The following is a 16,873-nucleotide window of genomic DNA, read 5'->3' as shown; positions in this document are numbered from 1 at the left end:
AGGCCACGAGACAGAAAGGGATCGGTTTCCTCGTGAGAGATTAGATTATTTTAGCACTTGAAAAGAAAGCTCAAGCCGCACTTAAGTTTATCCTGCAGGTCTACTTCTGAAGCAGTAATTGCGGAACAGATGTAGCTCAGTCCTCTCCGCTCCCCAGCAGCTCCTCAGCGCAGTGAACAGATGGAGCTCTCTCCTGCCACTCCTCTACAGCAGCACTTTACCACCAGGTCGGCCGGCTCGGGCACGGCCTGGCGGCCCAGCTTCCCGGAAACCCCAGGTCTTGTACCCGTGGAGCCGAGGGAACGCGCTGCTCTCTCCCAGGTCCGTTCTGCAGGCCTGGCCACATTAATTGCCTGCTATGCAGATTATGGAAATGAAACATCAGTGTCTAATTAAGCAAATGCATTACAATAAGTGACCGATGAGGAATAATTCCATTATAATAACCACCATGAAAGAATGAATTAATTAGAGCCTCCAAATAGCTTGAAAGAGCCCCTTCAGCTCTGCAGGGCAATGCACCAATTTCAATTTCAGGGGCCGAACAATAGGGGAAAAAAAACCTCATTAAAACAATGTTGAATCTTTAATGTCAACAGCGTATTGTGATGGAATAAAGGTTTTCTCCCCATAAGAAAAACCTCCCCGCCACACTACAGGACGCTGAAGGGTACTGATGCCACAGGAACGCCTGAGGAATTTCTACTCAGGCTGCCTGCAAGCAGAGCAAGCAATTTATCTAAAACGCCAGACTCCACGGGCTCGTGGCATAAACGGTACCATTGCTGTTGTGCATGTTTTAAAAACTCTCCGTCTTATTTATTGCCCAACGTGGCCAGAATGATAGAGGGCGAGTCTGCTGCAATTATCTCCAGGAGGGCCACTTGCTCTGCCTCCCCTCATCCTCGGCCCAGCCCCGGCTCGTGGATAACACAGATACCAGGGGGCATTAATATTTCATGCTCGCGTTTCACTAAGCAGGTGCTTCTTCCAAACCCGATCCTCCGGGAGGGCCGCGCACCAGCCCGTGGGCACGGGAGCGCGTCTGGAAGGCACTAAAGGGTTATCCCAGGAAGCAAAGGTCACCATGAATTGTGCATGAGGCTTGGGCAGAGGTTGCCATGGAGACGAACGAGACTCACTCCAGCACAGACCCTCAAACGAGCGCGTTAACTCTTCACAAGGCTGACGGGCGCGATATAAATATTCAGTAGGGCGCTCGCTGTTTAATTAATTTATTTATGTAAAAGGAGGGTGTTTTTATAAGGCTTGCTAATGTGTGACGTGCTTGAAAAACTGTCAGGCAGCAACCCGCCTGGCTGGAGAGCAGCTACAGAGGCGCTGTGTGTTTCCGAGGCATAAAACAGGCAACTAAAAGGAGAAAAAAAAGCCTTTTTCTCTGGTGCCATCTGTCACAACAGTCACGACCCAAACACCCGGCGCTTCTCGTCTGCGAGGCTCGCAGGAAGGCCTGCCGGCTGAGGGGACGCACTCGCAGCCTGCTGTTCCGGATCCGGAGGCCCCTGTGGACCGGCGGGTTCCCCCCCAGGCCCAGCACATCTGCCTGCTGCTCCAGCGCCACCGGACTCAAACGCTCAGGTGAGTCCTGCGCACTCTCAGTGCCTCCCAGCACACACACGCCCCCCCCCACTCCCGCCACCCTCCCATCACTGACGGCTGGCCCGGGGGCAGGGGGTCACTGCCGCTCAAGCAGACCCCTCGTCCCGGCCGCCAGTCCTACAGCGCAGCGAGGAGCCCAGAGGAAAGAGAGGCTGACAGGCAGGCCGGTGAGACCCTGAGTCTGCACAGGATTCTGGGACCGGCAAGCTCCAGCTGAGGGCTGCCGTTCGCACTTCGAGATGGCTCTCAGAAAAGGAGACACCTGGACAGCATTTTATTAGAGCTGAATCCTTTCCTTGAAGATGCTGAAGAGCCGCTCTGCACTGCACAGGTTTATTTCTAAATCTAGCACTACACTGCCTCTCGTGCACACAGGCAGACACAGGCAGCCCAACGTGACCTCTGCCCATTGCCCAGCTGCACATCACACAGCAGCTGGTCACTAATTACCATTCAGCATTCCGACCGTCATCTGTTACTGATAACAATCATTACCAATAGGATACTGGGAGAAGTTTCCAAGGCGATTAGTGTTTGTCCGTTATGTAGGATCACATCAACATATGTCTTCTTCCTCATCTGTTTAATGAAAGGCTTAGGCAACAAACCTAATTAAAAAATACCAATAAAAATGATATTACTTTTCCTTACTCAAACAACAACACTGCTAAAGCCAGTTCTTCCTGTGCAACATTTGCTTATGAAATCTGGCTACTGAATGCAACCACATCTGAGTAACAAATTGCACCTCGTCTCTGTTCCTGCAAATAATATGAGGGTGGTTTTACGAATGAATTTGAAAAGAAAGCTCATACCATGTTGACATCTATCCCAACACTTTATTCCTCACTCGGTTATTTATTTCAAATCTAGGACAGTCAGTGTTTGCAGATTGCTCTGACTAGAGTGGACTTTAATAATTCATGCGTATAGAACACAGATCCCCAGACTTGTGTGCTACATCTATATACCGTGTATACATACCCCACCTCATAAGAAGATTCACAACAAGATGAACTTGCTCATATTTAGTCTAAACCCCGTCTCAAAAAGGAAGCTGGAAAGAGAAACTCAATTAATTATAAAGTTGCTCTGGCCTGCATTATTATAAAAGGCACTCGCGCCTGCTGACAGAGAGTACACAGCCCGATTTTTTTTCCATTCAAACGCCACTCGATTTAATTCACAGAGTGCTGAAAAAAGATTTCAAGAACCTGGTTTTGTCACCTGTTCAAGGTTTTCCTCTTTTGCAGTTCTGACCCCAGAGAACCGAGCATGTGATGCTGCACGTGGAGTCACATCACCTAGGAGTCTTCCCACCTGCAGGAGCTGAGAAAACCATCTGGAGTGCAGAGCCCCTGAGTAAGAAGGGGGACCCAGGGAAAGGTCTGCAGACGAGAGGGGCCATGTGGCCCATCTGTCCACTCGTTTAGATTCACATCTCAGATTTCACCCAGCTGGTTCTTAAAGTGGCCCAGGCTGGGAAGCAGGTTGCAGACACCCACTGCTCTTTGAGTAAAGAAGTGTTTCTCTGTGCTGAATGTATTCCTTTTAATTTGTCAGTTATCCTAATCACTACTGAGTGTGAAAAAGTCCCCTAGAACAGGGGTACTTAACCTGGGGCGCCCCCAGGCCCTGTGGGTGAAAGATGCTCTTTCTGGGGGTGCCAGATTAGTTTAAGAAGGTCAATCACTGAAAAAAGTGTAGAAGGAAATTGCTTTTGAACAAAGGTGCGAGGGCTTATTTTGATAGGATTCACTGCAGAATGACCCCAACACTCTCACAGATTAAAAAGAAAAAAACGTGAGCACAATTAACAACTCTCTGATCACCTAATAAATCCAGCTGCATCATTATATGACTCCAAAGTCAAGGAACCTGAAATGAATTTCTGTGGAGAACACAGCTGCGCAGAGGCCCGTTCTGGTGCTTGAGGGTTTATTTTTTTGAGTCCATTAACATAGAATTTTGCCAACCCTTGAATTTCAATCACACACGTTCATGAAATATTGCCCCACTCCTGTCTCATCATCTATAGGGCTTTTCACAGCCCTGCACTGCTTTGCTGCCTGACCCCAGGGATTAATAGAATCTCTGACAACGAGGCTGTGCAAATTTACTGCTCAAGCTGGCAAAAATCAATTCCTGTCCCTGTCTCCCAGTCTGCACACACAGAAGAGAGGGCGCCGCTGGGGCAGGCCGAGAGGCCCCCATTTCAGAGGGGCAGAGGGCATCACCCAGTGTTGTGTCTGTGTCTGCGAGCGTGTCAGTTTGTGTTGTGTGTCCTTGCGTGTGTACGTGATGTGTGTGCGAGTCAGTACTTTTTGTGTGTCTGTGTATACCTCACTTTGTGCTGTGTGCCCGCGTACTAGATGGTGTTGTGTGTGCGTGTCAGCTGGCATTGTGTGTGCGTGTCTGCTAGTGTTGTTGTGTATGTGTCAGCCAGTGTTGTGTGTGTGTCAGCCGGTGTGTGCGTGTGTCAGCTGGTGTTGTACATGTATCAGACGGTGTTGTGTGTGTGTCAGCTGGTGTTGTGCGTGTGTAAGATAGTGTTGTGTGTGTGTCAGCTGGTGTTGTGCGTGTGTAAACTGGTGTTGTGCGTGTATCAGATGGTGTTGTGTGTGTGTCAGCTGGTGTTGTGTGTGTGTAAGATGGTGTTGTGTGTATGTCAGCTGGTGTTGTGTGTACTGTATGTGTCAGCTAGTGTTGTGCATGTGTCAGCTGGTGTGTGTCTGCACAGTGTATGAGGGATAGCTCAGTTCAGTTCCCCCTTAACGCTCACGGCTAACACTGACCCTGAGCCCCAGCAGCTCTGGAGCTCAGGGACACGGACAGGGGACGAAGAGTGAGGATGGAGCAGTAGAACTGGCTGAGAGGCAGCGTGTCTATAAAATATCCTCCCCTCCTTCAGCTTCAGCTGACCTCCTCTCAAACCACAGCAACGTTCAGATCTGTTCTCCCTCATCCCCACACCCTGTCTTCCCTCCCGCCTCCCATCTCCCACACTGGCTCCTGGTCCTGGGTCCTTATTTCGACCATCCGGGTCCAGAGTTCTGGTCCATCAAGAGAGAGCCCCACAGGCTTCAATCAAGGGCACCAGCTCCACGATTCCTGCACACATGAAAAGAGCCCAGGTGGGGCCAGGCTCCCCCCGGCCCGTCACAGCGCCGGTCTGAGGAGGCAGGAGGCAGAGGGGCAGCTCTGCGTCTCCAGCAGCTCGTGTGGCTGAGCAAGCCGGCGGCGTCCACCGCCTGCCCTGAGCAGGACTCCCTACCTCCCGCGCCTCGCTCCCTCCAGCTCTCTGCCTTTCCCGACGCTCCGGCGCCTCTTCATCCTGCTCCTGCACTCGCTTTCATTATGCAAATCAGACAGATGCCAGGTTCTCGTGAGGCTGAGGAAGTGTCTGCATACCAAACAGGTTCTATTTGTTCGGTTTCAATTAGAGAACTCAAGGTATATCATTAACCAGCGTGGAGGAAAAAAAAAAACGCCAGCCCAGCTGGGTCGAGCATCTCTCTCTCTCTCCCTCCGTGTTTCTCTTCGAGTCGGCCCGTGGTCACAGGGCTGCCGGCCGGGCCAGTCTCGTTAAGAAGGAAAGAGGAAAATCGGGTGCGAGCGAGCTGTGAGATCTCTCTGCCTGAGAAAGCTCCTGGAGCCGCCAGCCCCCTGCAGGTGTCTCACAGACGGGCCGAACAGCAGCAAGTGTCAATAAAATTTGGCTGCAAGCCTTCTTGAGCGGCCTAAGCACCTTGTCATAATTGTGTGCAGCAGCGCGGAGCACACATGTCAAACAAGCCATTAAGGGAGCCGGGGAAACAATACAAATTAGATTAGGATGAAGTGGAATCCTTTACAGACAGGTCTGATAGCTGACAGTGCAGCTGGGATAAAATACACCCTCAGCTCTCAGGCAGCTATCGAGCTTATTTATAGGGCGAGATGTAGGTTATTGTCACAGTGAGCCGGCGTTGTGTTTTTTCCCCCCCAAAAGCTCGGTTTTAGTTGCTGGCATTAACGCATTCTCTCAAAAAACAACAACTGCCAATCGTCTCCGGTACGAGCATTTCAAAAAAGACCATGAAAATGAATGCCATGCAGCAAGCGTTAGAGCACAGATTTCTAGCTTTCCCAGGAAATTGCAGGCATACGATACAGACAGATAGACCGAGACCTGCGCCCGAGCCCAGCCCAACTCACGCTACCAGGCCATCGCGTGCAAAATGTCAAGTGGTCAAGCAGTTCGCCTTTGATAACCATTCAACCCTGTTTCATGCCCACACAGGGACCACAGCCGGCACGGAGAGGCCGACTGCACCAGCCTGTGGAGGTCGAGATCAGACAGCACGCAGGCAAGAGACAGACAAGCCTGGCCTTGGGTTATCATGACTTTATGCCTTACGAACAGGCCACACCGACTTCAGATGCGACCCTTTCTAGTCATGGAACAGTGTGTTTTTCAAACACTGGAGCACTGCTGGGCAGAGGGAGCAAGCTGAGCTCAAGCCGCATGCCTTTTGCACGCTGTGCTAACTCTGGTTATCTCTTACACTGGGCTCTGAGTGACAGCTTCAGCTATGATATAAACCAAAGCAGACATGAAGTGCTTCCTTTGGCAAGAAATCATCTTAGCTACAGATGTCTTTAACAGCTCATTTATGCATTCTGGGCTCCCTTTCCTAGCTTTCCACAGATCAATATCAACTGCCCTCACGTCTTCTGAAGAGCTCCGTGTCAGACACACTAATAGTCTTGAGAAGGCAGTGTCAAAACAGACTTGATGGGGTTTTCTCTCCTGCTTTGAGAACTAATTTTATTCACCTGGCTGAATGTGCTGGTTTAGTGTCCAGCGCTCCCAGGAGATCGTGAAGAGGGCTGGTGAAGGAAGAGCTGTGTCTGTGCACTGTGGAGGCTCCTTATAAAAACATACCATGGTACAGCAGGTAAAAGCAGAGTAAAGGACAATGGAAGCATGAGAGAGAGATGCCAGAAATACAAACCATGGAAAAGCAAGATAAATCCCCAAAATTGCATCAGCACAGCCACAGAAAAACAACAAAACTCATAGAAATGCCACAGTGGCAGACCATGAGCAGAGGAGTTTCTATAGCTCATACCCAACACAGCAGTCTCGCAGGAGGCTGTGATGGTGCCCCACTGCTTCAATAAAGCTCTGCCTCATTCGGGGCAGCTCAGTGTATCTGGAGGATAATACTGAGTTATTCAGGAGCCCACCTAAGGGTGATATCTCCTCCTTTTGATATCTCTCTGCCGTATGGTCCCACACGCCCAAAAGATGAAAAAGATTTCGGACTCTTTTGTATGAAATCCATGACATGAAAAGATTTAATTAAGATAGCGCTCTGTAGCAATAATTAATCCTGCTCCTTCTGCGCGCCTGTCTCACTGTCAAAATGCAGAGAGATTGAATTAATTAAGGGAGTGCTGCCCGGGGTGGGTGCGGGAGAAGGGTGGGGGGGGTCTTGGGCAAAATCCTCCCCCTGGACAGACAGGCATGGTGCTGACCTGCGCCGGGGACAGACGTGCCGCAAGACGATGTGGCCATCTAAACTGCTTTTCAATTCTGATGCAAACTGCAGTCTCAGGTACAGAGAAGCCCCCGAGAGAACAGTGCCAAATAACTAACGTAAATTGATGTCAGAGGTTAAATTGGAGTGAATCAAATTACTTTTGCTCTTCCCGTAATTTCTGTTTTCCCTGTGGAGCATGAGGATATGTGAGGCCTGTGCTACAGTCACTGATGCTGGGGTCCTTGGGTCTCTGGCTCTGAGCTCTGAGAATACAGACAGGTCAAACAAAATGACACCAAATGGGTACTAGAACCCGCTTTTAACAGAATGAGGGCTTTCAATTCCTTGATTATTCCAGAACAAATATGAAACCTATTCCCTGTATATCTGATCTTGGCTTACAAATCCAGGTTTGCCTCTGCTGTAAGAACATGATGGAACTGAAGAGGGACCTAACCGCAACCCCTGAAGAACACCTGACTTCAGCAGCTGGACAGGCGTCTCTCAGAGGAGACTTTGACCCACATTAGCCTGGGCTGGGAGGACGTGACAACACTGGGTAGGACAAACACTAAGCCGTAAATATCAGCATCCTGTATCCTTGATTAGTTAGTTCACTAGAAAGGTGCAGATTTTGGTGTTCAAGACTTCGATAACAGAGATTGCTAACAACCACAGTTTTGTTAACAATAAATTCTATGGTAAGTACATACTTGAATGACCTTGTTTCCTTGATTTAAGGAGCCTATACCTACATTTGCAATTGTATATAGCATGCTGTGGGCAGTCCTTTTCTCATGAATGTACACATTTCACAATGCCCCCTGAAATAAACTCCAGTATTACGGAGTAAATACACAAAAGCTATTTTTAATGCTTAAAATCCTGACTTCATTTTAGCTTTCAATCAATAATCTAAGAGATTTTTTTCCTTAAAGTTGTAAAATCTGGCAGTTTTCTATCTTAAGATAAGGGGCTAATTTTGAACAACAGCTATTATATTCTAACATGACAAGCTGTAATTATCTTGGCTGGTGTGATATTGGATTTAAATACATGCAAGATTCTAATTAGAGAGTGCTTTATTACTTTGTCAGTTTTGAGTTTCTGATTAGATGGCTTTTATTAGTCAGGATTTGCTGGTAATTGCAGACATGCTTCCCACAATGTGAATCTGTGAGTCTTCCTTGTTTGAGAACAAACTCCAACTTTTAAGCACCACTTGAATCCCTAATACACTGCTTTTCTTTTTGAAATCTGCAAAGATGCTTTCATGTTGCCTGATTTATTTTTTTTAAACAAAAAGAGCCCAATTAAATTCAGACACTTGAACACAAGCACAAAGAAAACTCTGTGTCATTAGGCTCCAGGTGGTTTAAGTGGATCGGTTCTCTTGTTTCTTCAATTATTTGTGATACTATAATCTTAACAAAAATCACACAGAACAAAGAGGAGAAAGTTCAATTTATCTTTAGACCACAGAGGTGTCGACTAGGAACGTAATCTAGTCTGTAGCCGAACCCACGGCCACAGTGGCGAAGGAAGAGCTGAGGAAGGCCCAGATTGCCCATCTTGCTTGTTTGGTCATTAGGAGCTAATTGATCCCAGAATGCCATCCAGGGTTTCGGTTTCAACAGCATGACTGAGAGACTTGTTCCACACTCCCACAAGCCTTTGTGTAAACAATGCTTCCTATGGCTTAATTCTTTCCTCCACCTTCCATAAGCGCTCAGTCCGAGACAGGGCTGCGAGAGCCTGGGCCTGACCCAGCAGGAAAGTCCATCCAGCCCTTTTCTGACAGCCACCCGGCTCAGGGCCACAGCCCAGCTGGAGCGCATCCCCGCAGGCCACAGGCGTGAGAGCTGATGCAGGCAGTGCAGGACAGGTGCTTTTTCCAGAGAGCTCCCGCCCAGCTGCCCTCTGCAGCTTTTTAATGAATTCAGGCTCCACCTTGCCATCTCTCCGAAACAAATCTGCCGAGGTCCCTTAAACACGCAGACCCCTTGGAAATGTTTTTAAAGAGAAAACGAAAACCTGCTTCTGCCCCTTGCACTTTCACAGCTCGGCTGCCGCTGAGGAACGTTTTATCCTGTTGTAGAGTTGAGAACTCTGTGTCGGGGCCTGAGCCTCGGAGAGCTCCGGGTCATACATTTCTGGCTCGTTAGCTTCGCATGGAGGTTTTGAACTTGACATACACTGGGCTGTGCTGTCAGCACATCTCCTGGACTGCACTGTCCAAATACCAACACCCCCCGGGTCTCAGCGCAGGCAGCTATTAGCTCACTCTTCTCGTTAGGCAAGCTCTAGACACCAGAACCAAGAGTGAATTCACCCTCTCACCCTCTGGAAGCTACCACAGTAACAAGCCAACAAAAGCACCATAAAGAAATCACCTTCTTCTGCATAAAATTGTGCTGTTGACATAAAAAACATCTGGATCTGCACGCTTCCTTACTTTACACTTCCTGCTGGATTCGTATGAACGGCCTAAAGCTCTTTCTTTGCTGATGCGGTGAGAAGAGGGAGGGGGACCCTCTAATCTCACCTCCAGCGTACGGCCGCGGTGTGATCAACTGGTTTGCACAGAAGAGAACGGCAGGAGCCCGGGTGCCGTCCATGCCAGAGTGCAGTTTCCTCGTCTCCACCTCTGCTAACCTCTCACTGACGCACCTGACACAGCAGACCTGCCCCACGGATCTCATGGGGAGAGACATTGACTAGGGCTGTCCTCCCGGTTCCTTCCTTTAGCCCACAACGCCACACAAGGCAGGGGAGAAATCAACAGGAGAAGGCCACCACCCTGAACTGGGCACAAGCCCTGCACAGCGGGGCTGATCCCACTAAGGCAGGTCTGAAGTCTATTTTGTTTTTTTTGCACGCAAACAATTCTTTGTGTTTTTTGAGGCCCGGGATAGAAAATCACACCTTCGGCTGAAACGTGACCCTTGGACGGCGCTGACGCTGCCACCTCCTGTTTCCCCTGGGTGCCCGTCCTGGACGGCACTGCCCCACACACAGGCACCAGTACGCTCTCGCGAACAGCGATCTCACCGCACTCCTCACCGAGGGGCATAAATATTCATGAGACCATAAGAAAACAGCTGTTTCTCCAATTACAGCTCTGAAAGGCTCACCGTTTGCCAATAAATTGTAGTCTTGTAATTAATGGCTCTGTACCCAAAACAGATCCAATAAGTGCGGTGATTCTTTTTTCTTGCAAACAGGCGAGCTTTAATAAACACCAGCAGCGCGCAGTGCTGTGTAACTTCTGGAGGTGTTCCTGCCCTAAATACACTGACAGGCAGAGAGAAACTTAATGCTCCTGTAGTTGGAGGGAATGTATTTAATGAGGCAGAAATGCCAGAGTGAGCGCGCTTTACCCACGCTGTGTCTAATCAAGTTGTCAAAAATTTTACTTCAAAGAAGGGATCTTCTCTTTACACAGACAAACCCACGAGCCAAACGCTGCTGAGATTTTAAGCTCTTAGGAAGGGATGCATATGTTGCAGGTAAAGAGAAACACGAGGCAGCCATCAGAGAGGATGAACCAAAGGCAGGACTTACCATCTGGGGGCTGTGCTGGAGTGAAGTGCACCGGTTTGTCTGAAAAGAGGAAGAGAGGAAAGAGCCGTTAATTCCCTGGGAACGCTGTGTCTAATGTGCACCAACAAATCAGACACACGGTGATGATACAACGTCTTTTAATCAGCCACTTCTGTGCTTTTGCCCACTGACAGCTGTTTGCCACTGCAAATGAGAGCAGCAAGGAAAACAACAATAATAATAGTCATTTAACGGCTGCTCTCATCGGATGAGCGAAGCACCGCATCAAGCAGTCCTGGCGCGCTGTGGCCGAGACGAGACCTCACTCCCCGAGACGCAGCGCTCCTACGAACACGGGCCTCGGGGGGCCCCGGGCCCACCTCGGCTGCTCGGACACAGACTGCGGACACAAACGCCCCTCTCCCTGGGCCAGGCGGGCTGGGGATGGCCCTTTCGATCTTCACCTCGCTCAAACACACGAGTGGGCACCAGCACAGGGGCCCTTCGCCTGGCTGCCAGGAGCTGGACGGGAACCAGCAGCTCCAGCTCCTCGGTGTAAAGAAGTGCTTCCACTGGATCTGGTCTGTGCTGAGGCGGACTGGCAAGCCAGCTGTTTGCCGGTTAGAGGACAGAGCGTTATCAAGCCTCCGGAGAGCGACAGGGTCAGGGGTCACCCGGCTAGCTGAGGCCCTCGGGCCAACGAGCGACCGCCCAGCGGACGAGTCTAGCCTGCCGCCTGGCTCCCGCCCCCCTGCAGCGGGTGAGCGACCAGCCCTGGCAGGCAGGCCGACCCCACTCCCAGCGCGGCACGCCTGCGCCCCGCGCACACAGCAGTGACGGGCAACGCCCGGGCAACAGCAGCTCTGAGAGGCTGGCGCGGCGCTCGTCTGCCGGGAGAGAGACCAGGGGCCCGTCGCCTCGCCGCCCTTCTGATTCCCGACGCTCCTGCAACCAGCCCCTTCATTATGAACCTCCTGACAGGATCAATACGCCGATTCAGGTGCTCGAGGTATTAAAACAAGACCACGCAGTGGACAGGAGTAATGGCCCTCAGGATGGATGAGTCCCACTCAGACCACGGGATCCAGAAAAAAACTCAAACTGGGAACTGAGAAACACAACCGCTGACACCCGCCTTGTGTGACCCTGGTGAGCAGCAAAGCATGTCAGCAGACCTCCAACAGGAGCAAAATGAAAGAACGAACCGGATACGGCAGTCTTTATTAGGGCTAGGCAGGGGGGAGGACAGAGGCCTTTTTGCTATTGGATGCCCAGTAACCACGTGGTCAAGGTGCTCTTTTCCTGCAGACTCACTTTACAGTTTAAGTGCGAATCATGACTCAAATGTTGAATTTGTTAAAGCAGGGCTGAGATAAAGCTGAAACGCTGCACACTCCAGTATATAACCCAGAAAGAGATGCTGTCAGGCAAAGTAGAGCGCACTGCTACATAATTTACTCCACACACGGTTTCCTCATTAGAGGAGAATAAAAGTGCCACGCTGATGTGCATGGCCTACTTTGAAATTAGCGTTTACGTCTCAAGAACACATGACACCCTTTCTTTTTTCGACCCTGTTACAGGAACATAATGTCAGAGACTCGGGGCGCAGGCAGGGAAACAACAAACAAAAGAAAAATTCTGCAAATAAGCTGCATGTTCCTCTTCAGCGGCGCTCTCAAAAGCGTGGGGCCAGGTGCCGCTATCAGGTTTAAATTTAGACACACTTAAAATTGCTTGTCAACAGCCGAGGGAGGGGGCGCCGGGTCAAGGAATTTTAGTATTTCTATAATGAACTGTCTGCAGAACTGGCTCGCGAGTCAATCACAGGGAGTATAGATTTTTATCTCGTGAATGCAAAGCAAACAAAACGCACACAGCAGAGCTGCGCAGCGAGTGAGACGGGCACCAGGCCACTCCTGCCAACCATGACCAGCCACATCAATCACGGCACCAGGGAGGGCCGGGACGGACTGGGAAAGACAGATTACACGTCTGGTTGATCTGAGGCGGCCCGCTGATCCGGAGCTCTGAGCTCTGTGCTCTGATTATCGGCACTGGCCGAGAGGCACGAGGACAAGGCAGGGTGCGCAGCACGAGAAACGTGCTCTGTGGTAAAAGTTAGGAACGAAAATGGAAACTGCTAACCCGAGGGCTCCTCTTCTCCCTCTTTAAAGAGACCGCGCAGCCTTCCTGCACTCTTCAGTGGAGCTCTAGAGTGGAGCTCTGTGTAGGTGCCCATCTGAATGCTGCCCTCGCAACAGCAATCACTGCTAACAGTACCCGTCTGGTCCTCTCACTTAAACTGCATTATCATCGCATCAGGGCCCGTCACGGAGATCGCTTTCCACTGCCCACACTTGGGAAGCGGAGACAAAACAAAAAGACACCCACTGCTATCTTTTCGAAACGGGAGGAGTGTCCGAGAGCTTTGAGCTAGGCTGAGGAGCGCTGAGGCCTGTGGTCCTCTGGTGAGCAGCTCGGGGGGCTGGGGCTGTGCTCCCCAGACAGAGCCACTGTCACAAGGAAGCACAGCTCCCGGGCGCAAGGATGGGGCGACGTCACACCCTTGTGCAGAAACATCAATCAGGACAGCTCACAGATCAAAACAAAAGCACTGCACAGCCTAAAGCGTGGAAGAAACACAGGGAGTTCTGTTGTGTGCAATTAATTAAAAAAAATATATATATATAAAATATAAGCCAAGGGGGAGATGTAAGGTAGCAAAGCCAGCCTCTCTTTGTGGTTCCGAACTCCGGGCTGATTTGGTTTATAAAGAGAAGGACTTGAGAGACTGGTGAAATTTGGGTGGAGTAAAGCAGGACGCAAACCAGAGGAAGCTGCAGCAGAGCCAAGAAGGTGCAAGTGAAGCCGAAATAACCGCACAGCTCTGCCGTCATCGGGGAGAGGGAGCAGGGGAAGGTTGCTGATGGAGGTCAGGAGGCTTGGTTTAGCACTACGTGGGACGGCACAGTGAAAAGCTCACCTACCGATAAAGTAAAAGAGTAAACTGCAATTTGCATCAGTGGTCATGCGGGAAGTAACTTCCTTTGCAAGAGCCCCGGAGAAACAGTGCGTCCCACATCCATTAGCAGTGGAGCGTACTGCTCGGCGCCGCCCCGAGTTCTCTGCACGACCACCGAGCCCTGCTGACCAGTGGCACAGTCCATTAGCTCCAGCCCAGCACTCCGGAGCAGTCAGTGCTATTAGTACAGACCCACTCATCCCCATGCAAACGACCCCCCGAAGGACAGCACAAACATTAAGAGCTGCTAAATGTCATGGAGCTCCCATTAGTTTGAGCAGTTAGAAGCATTAAAAGGTTCATATATAGCCTCATTATCGCTCATTATCACCCAAATAAGGTCACATTGATGGCTCCCGTCACTGAATCAGATGTAAGAAGATTTATTTTAAGCTCCTATGTAAATTATTGAGTCCTGCAGCCCACAGGGCGTGTGCAACAGGGCAGGGGACACAGAGACAGGTGGAGACAGGCAGGCAGTGGGTACACCCAACACAAAGAGAGCATGTCGAGCTGTCCTCTCTCCCTGGACCCATCCCTGCCGCTATCAACAGCACAAACTGGAAGTTCAAACACTCCATCAGGAAAAGACAAAAGGAAGACTTCAAAAGTGAACGCTGCCCTGAATCAATTTACTTTTCGAAATAAAAACTTTGAAAGCATCTGAAACGGGTCCCTTCCTTCAGTCCAGCACGCAGACACACACACATACACTGACACACACGCGCGTGCAGGAACAGCAGGCAGCGTCGTGAGCACACACGCACACACACACACACACACACACACACACACACACACAGACAGGACACGGCAGGGGAGACCTACAGTTGTTGAGGAAGAGCAGCACGGCGAAGCCCAGGGTGGAGGTGGCCAGCAGGATCAGGCAGATGTTGCAGGGGATCATGAAGTAGCGGACGACCAGGGACACCTTGTGCTGGTACATCCTGTCCCGGTCGGGGGAGGGCGTGGGGTACTGGCAGCTGGTCATGCTCGGGACGGGCAAGGACAGAGGGGGGAAGAAAGGAAAAGGCCGTCCGAAATTCAGCTCTCGGGGTCCCCGGTACCCCTCCTCTCAGAACGCAGAGCCTGCGAAGCTTCTCTCGGTTTCCAAGCAACGCATCGCTGTTCCGTAATAGCATCCACAACGGGGAGGAGAGCGAGTTTCAAAATGAGCCCCCCCTCCCCCTACACTTAGCGCACAAGAAGACGGAGAGGAGACTGGAAAATCACATCGTCGCTTATCCGGAGGAACCCCGGTTCGCCGCCGCGCTGACGCGAAAGCGCCCACAAAGACTGTACATCCCTCGGGACAGCCCGGCTCACACGCACACCACAATCCCTGGGAGCGAGAGGAGGGAGGCGGGCGGCAGGCGCCGAATTCAGCTCTGGTGCTCCTCCGGGGGCTCTCCGTCCTGCCCCAAACAACACCACTACAGAGCCAAGAATCACCCCCAGACGGGACCGCGCACAGCCTCAGGACAGGACTGTTTCCAAAGGGTTAAAAACATACTCCCAGAACCTTTCTCCACAGGAAAAACAAATCCTCCCCTTTTCCGCGCTGCCCCACTAGCAACGCTCCTGCCCCTGCTCTCCGGCGCTGGCAGGGCAGGGCATCCCCGAGCCCAGCGTGCAGGGAGTCAGGGGGTCCGGCTGCAGAGAGAGATGCTGTGCTGCTCAGTCCTTCTTCCAGCTCCGGCGCTCTGGTGCTCTGGAGCTCCGGCTGCCCGGGGGGCTCAGTTTATTGCATTCGTCAAAGCCGTTAGCAATGGGAGAGGAGAGAAGAGAAGCCCCCCGGGGCAGACTGCCCCAGTGCGTGTATTCCTAAAGATCAAGCTGGGGACGGGGCTGCAGCAGCTGTCTCGTCCCAGTGAACCATGTGCTTTGAGAAGCGGTGGGTTTTGTTGGCTGTCCGAAAAGCCAACCTGTCTGCCTCTGTTCGGGGGCTGCAGCTCCAGCCGAGGTCAGGCGGATCTGAGGACCTGCTGCCGGGGGCGACGACAGCCGCCAATATTCCTGCTGGTTCGTACGGTGCCTCCCAGCACCAGCGCTCCGCCGAACCAAGGAGACAGCCGGGATCTTGCGAGGCGAGAAAAAAAAGCCGCGAGGAAGTGCTTTTCCCCGTCCTCTCCGGGCTCGTGAGTGAGACGCTCGCGCGGTCCCCACTCCCTGGCGCTTCGAGAGGCAGCGGCGAGTCCCGCGCTGAGCCGAGGGGTCTCCCCTCTCCTCCCCGCGCCCACGTCACCAGGACAGTTCAGAGGGCTACAGGCAGTCCCCCCAGCCGCCCCAGAAGCCCCCGTCAGAGGGAGGGAGGAACTGTGGGAGGCCACGAGGACCGGGGGAAGGACAAGGCGCCTGGCGAGAGCTGCCGACTCGCGACACCCCGAGCCTCTGTCAGCTGTGTGTCTGGGAACAAAAGAGCGAGGCTCCGCGCGTTCACAGCTCCGCGACTCCCGGCCCCTTCGCCGAGTCCGCCAGCAGGAAAGACAGGCAGAGACGGAGAGAGGGAGAGAGGGAGAGAGGGAGGGGGCTGGGAGTGAGAGCAGGGGCTGTCTCCAACAAAGAGAGAGAGAGAGGAGATGAGAGGGAGAGGGGGGAGCGAGAGAACGAGAGAATAAAAGCCTGTGGGAATTCTCCTCTCATGGGGTCCGTGGGGGTGAGGCGGGGGGAGGACAGAGCGACAAAGGAAAGATCTGACTGGGGAACATCGGGCGCCTTCCAGCCCCACAGCCCCCGGGAGCAGTGAGCCTCCACAGTAATTAGCCGCCTGAAATAGGCTCAGCTTCTGAAACCTCTTGTTTTGTTTGGGTTGGTTTTTTTTTGCTAAATATTTAAAAATGGACAATGAAAAACAACAAGTGACTTGGAAAAGGGACTCGTGTGCGCTGTGGTGTCTGGTGATGACAAGCCCTGCGTTTCTGTCCCTGAAGTGGAGACTCGCTGGGAGAAGCCAGGCTGTGCGACTTCAGGAGACGACGTCTCTCGCCGGGGCCATTACACACCAGCCACCCCACTGCTACTTCAATGAGCCAGAATCGTTTTCACAACCTCTTCCGTACAGCACCCTGCCTCCCGCTCTCCCAGGACCCACAGAAGCAGGAACATGAATATTCCACGCCGCTATCAACCACATTACTGACTTCATCTCAGACACCGG

General features: G+C 51.7%; 1 protein-coding gene across 12 annotated transcripts in view; it reads right to left on the bottom strand.

Annotated features, from left to right (window-relative positions):
* The window catches only part of agrn (agrin), a 166,342-nt gene that overhangs the window by 70,867 nt on the left and 78,602 nt on the right, over positions 1–16,873 (bottom strand). For 10 of the 12 annotated variants that reach the window (XM_088616711.1, XM_088616699.1, XM_088616700.1 and 7 more), the window contains one exon: positions 10,713–10,751. In XM_088616711.1, the coding sequence (XP_088472837.1) occupies positions 10,713–10,751 (39 nt within the window). Of the gene's footprint in view, positions 1–10,712; positions 10,752–14,544; positions 16,194–16,873 lie in introns of those variants that run through there. The other 2 variants (XM_088616705.1, XM_088616706.1) reach the window with 1 other exon arrangement.

Source organism: Lepisosteus platostomus, chromosome 23, assembly GCF_059453375.1.
Source record: "Lepisosteus platostomus isolate fLepPlt1 chromosome 23, fLepPlt1.hap1, whole genome shotgun sequence".
Lineage (NCBI taxonomy): Eukaryota > Metazoa > Chordata > Actinopteri > Semionotiformes > Lepisosteidae > Lepisosteus > Lepisosteus platostomus.
This window is presented reverse-complemented; position numbering and strand designations above follow the sequence as displayed.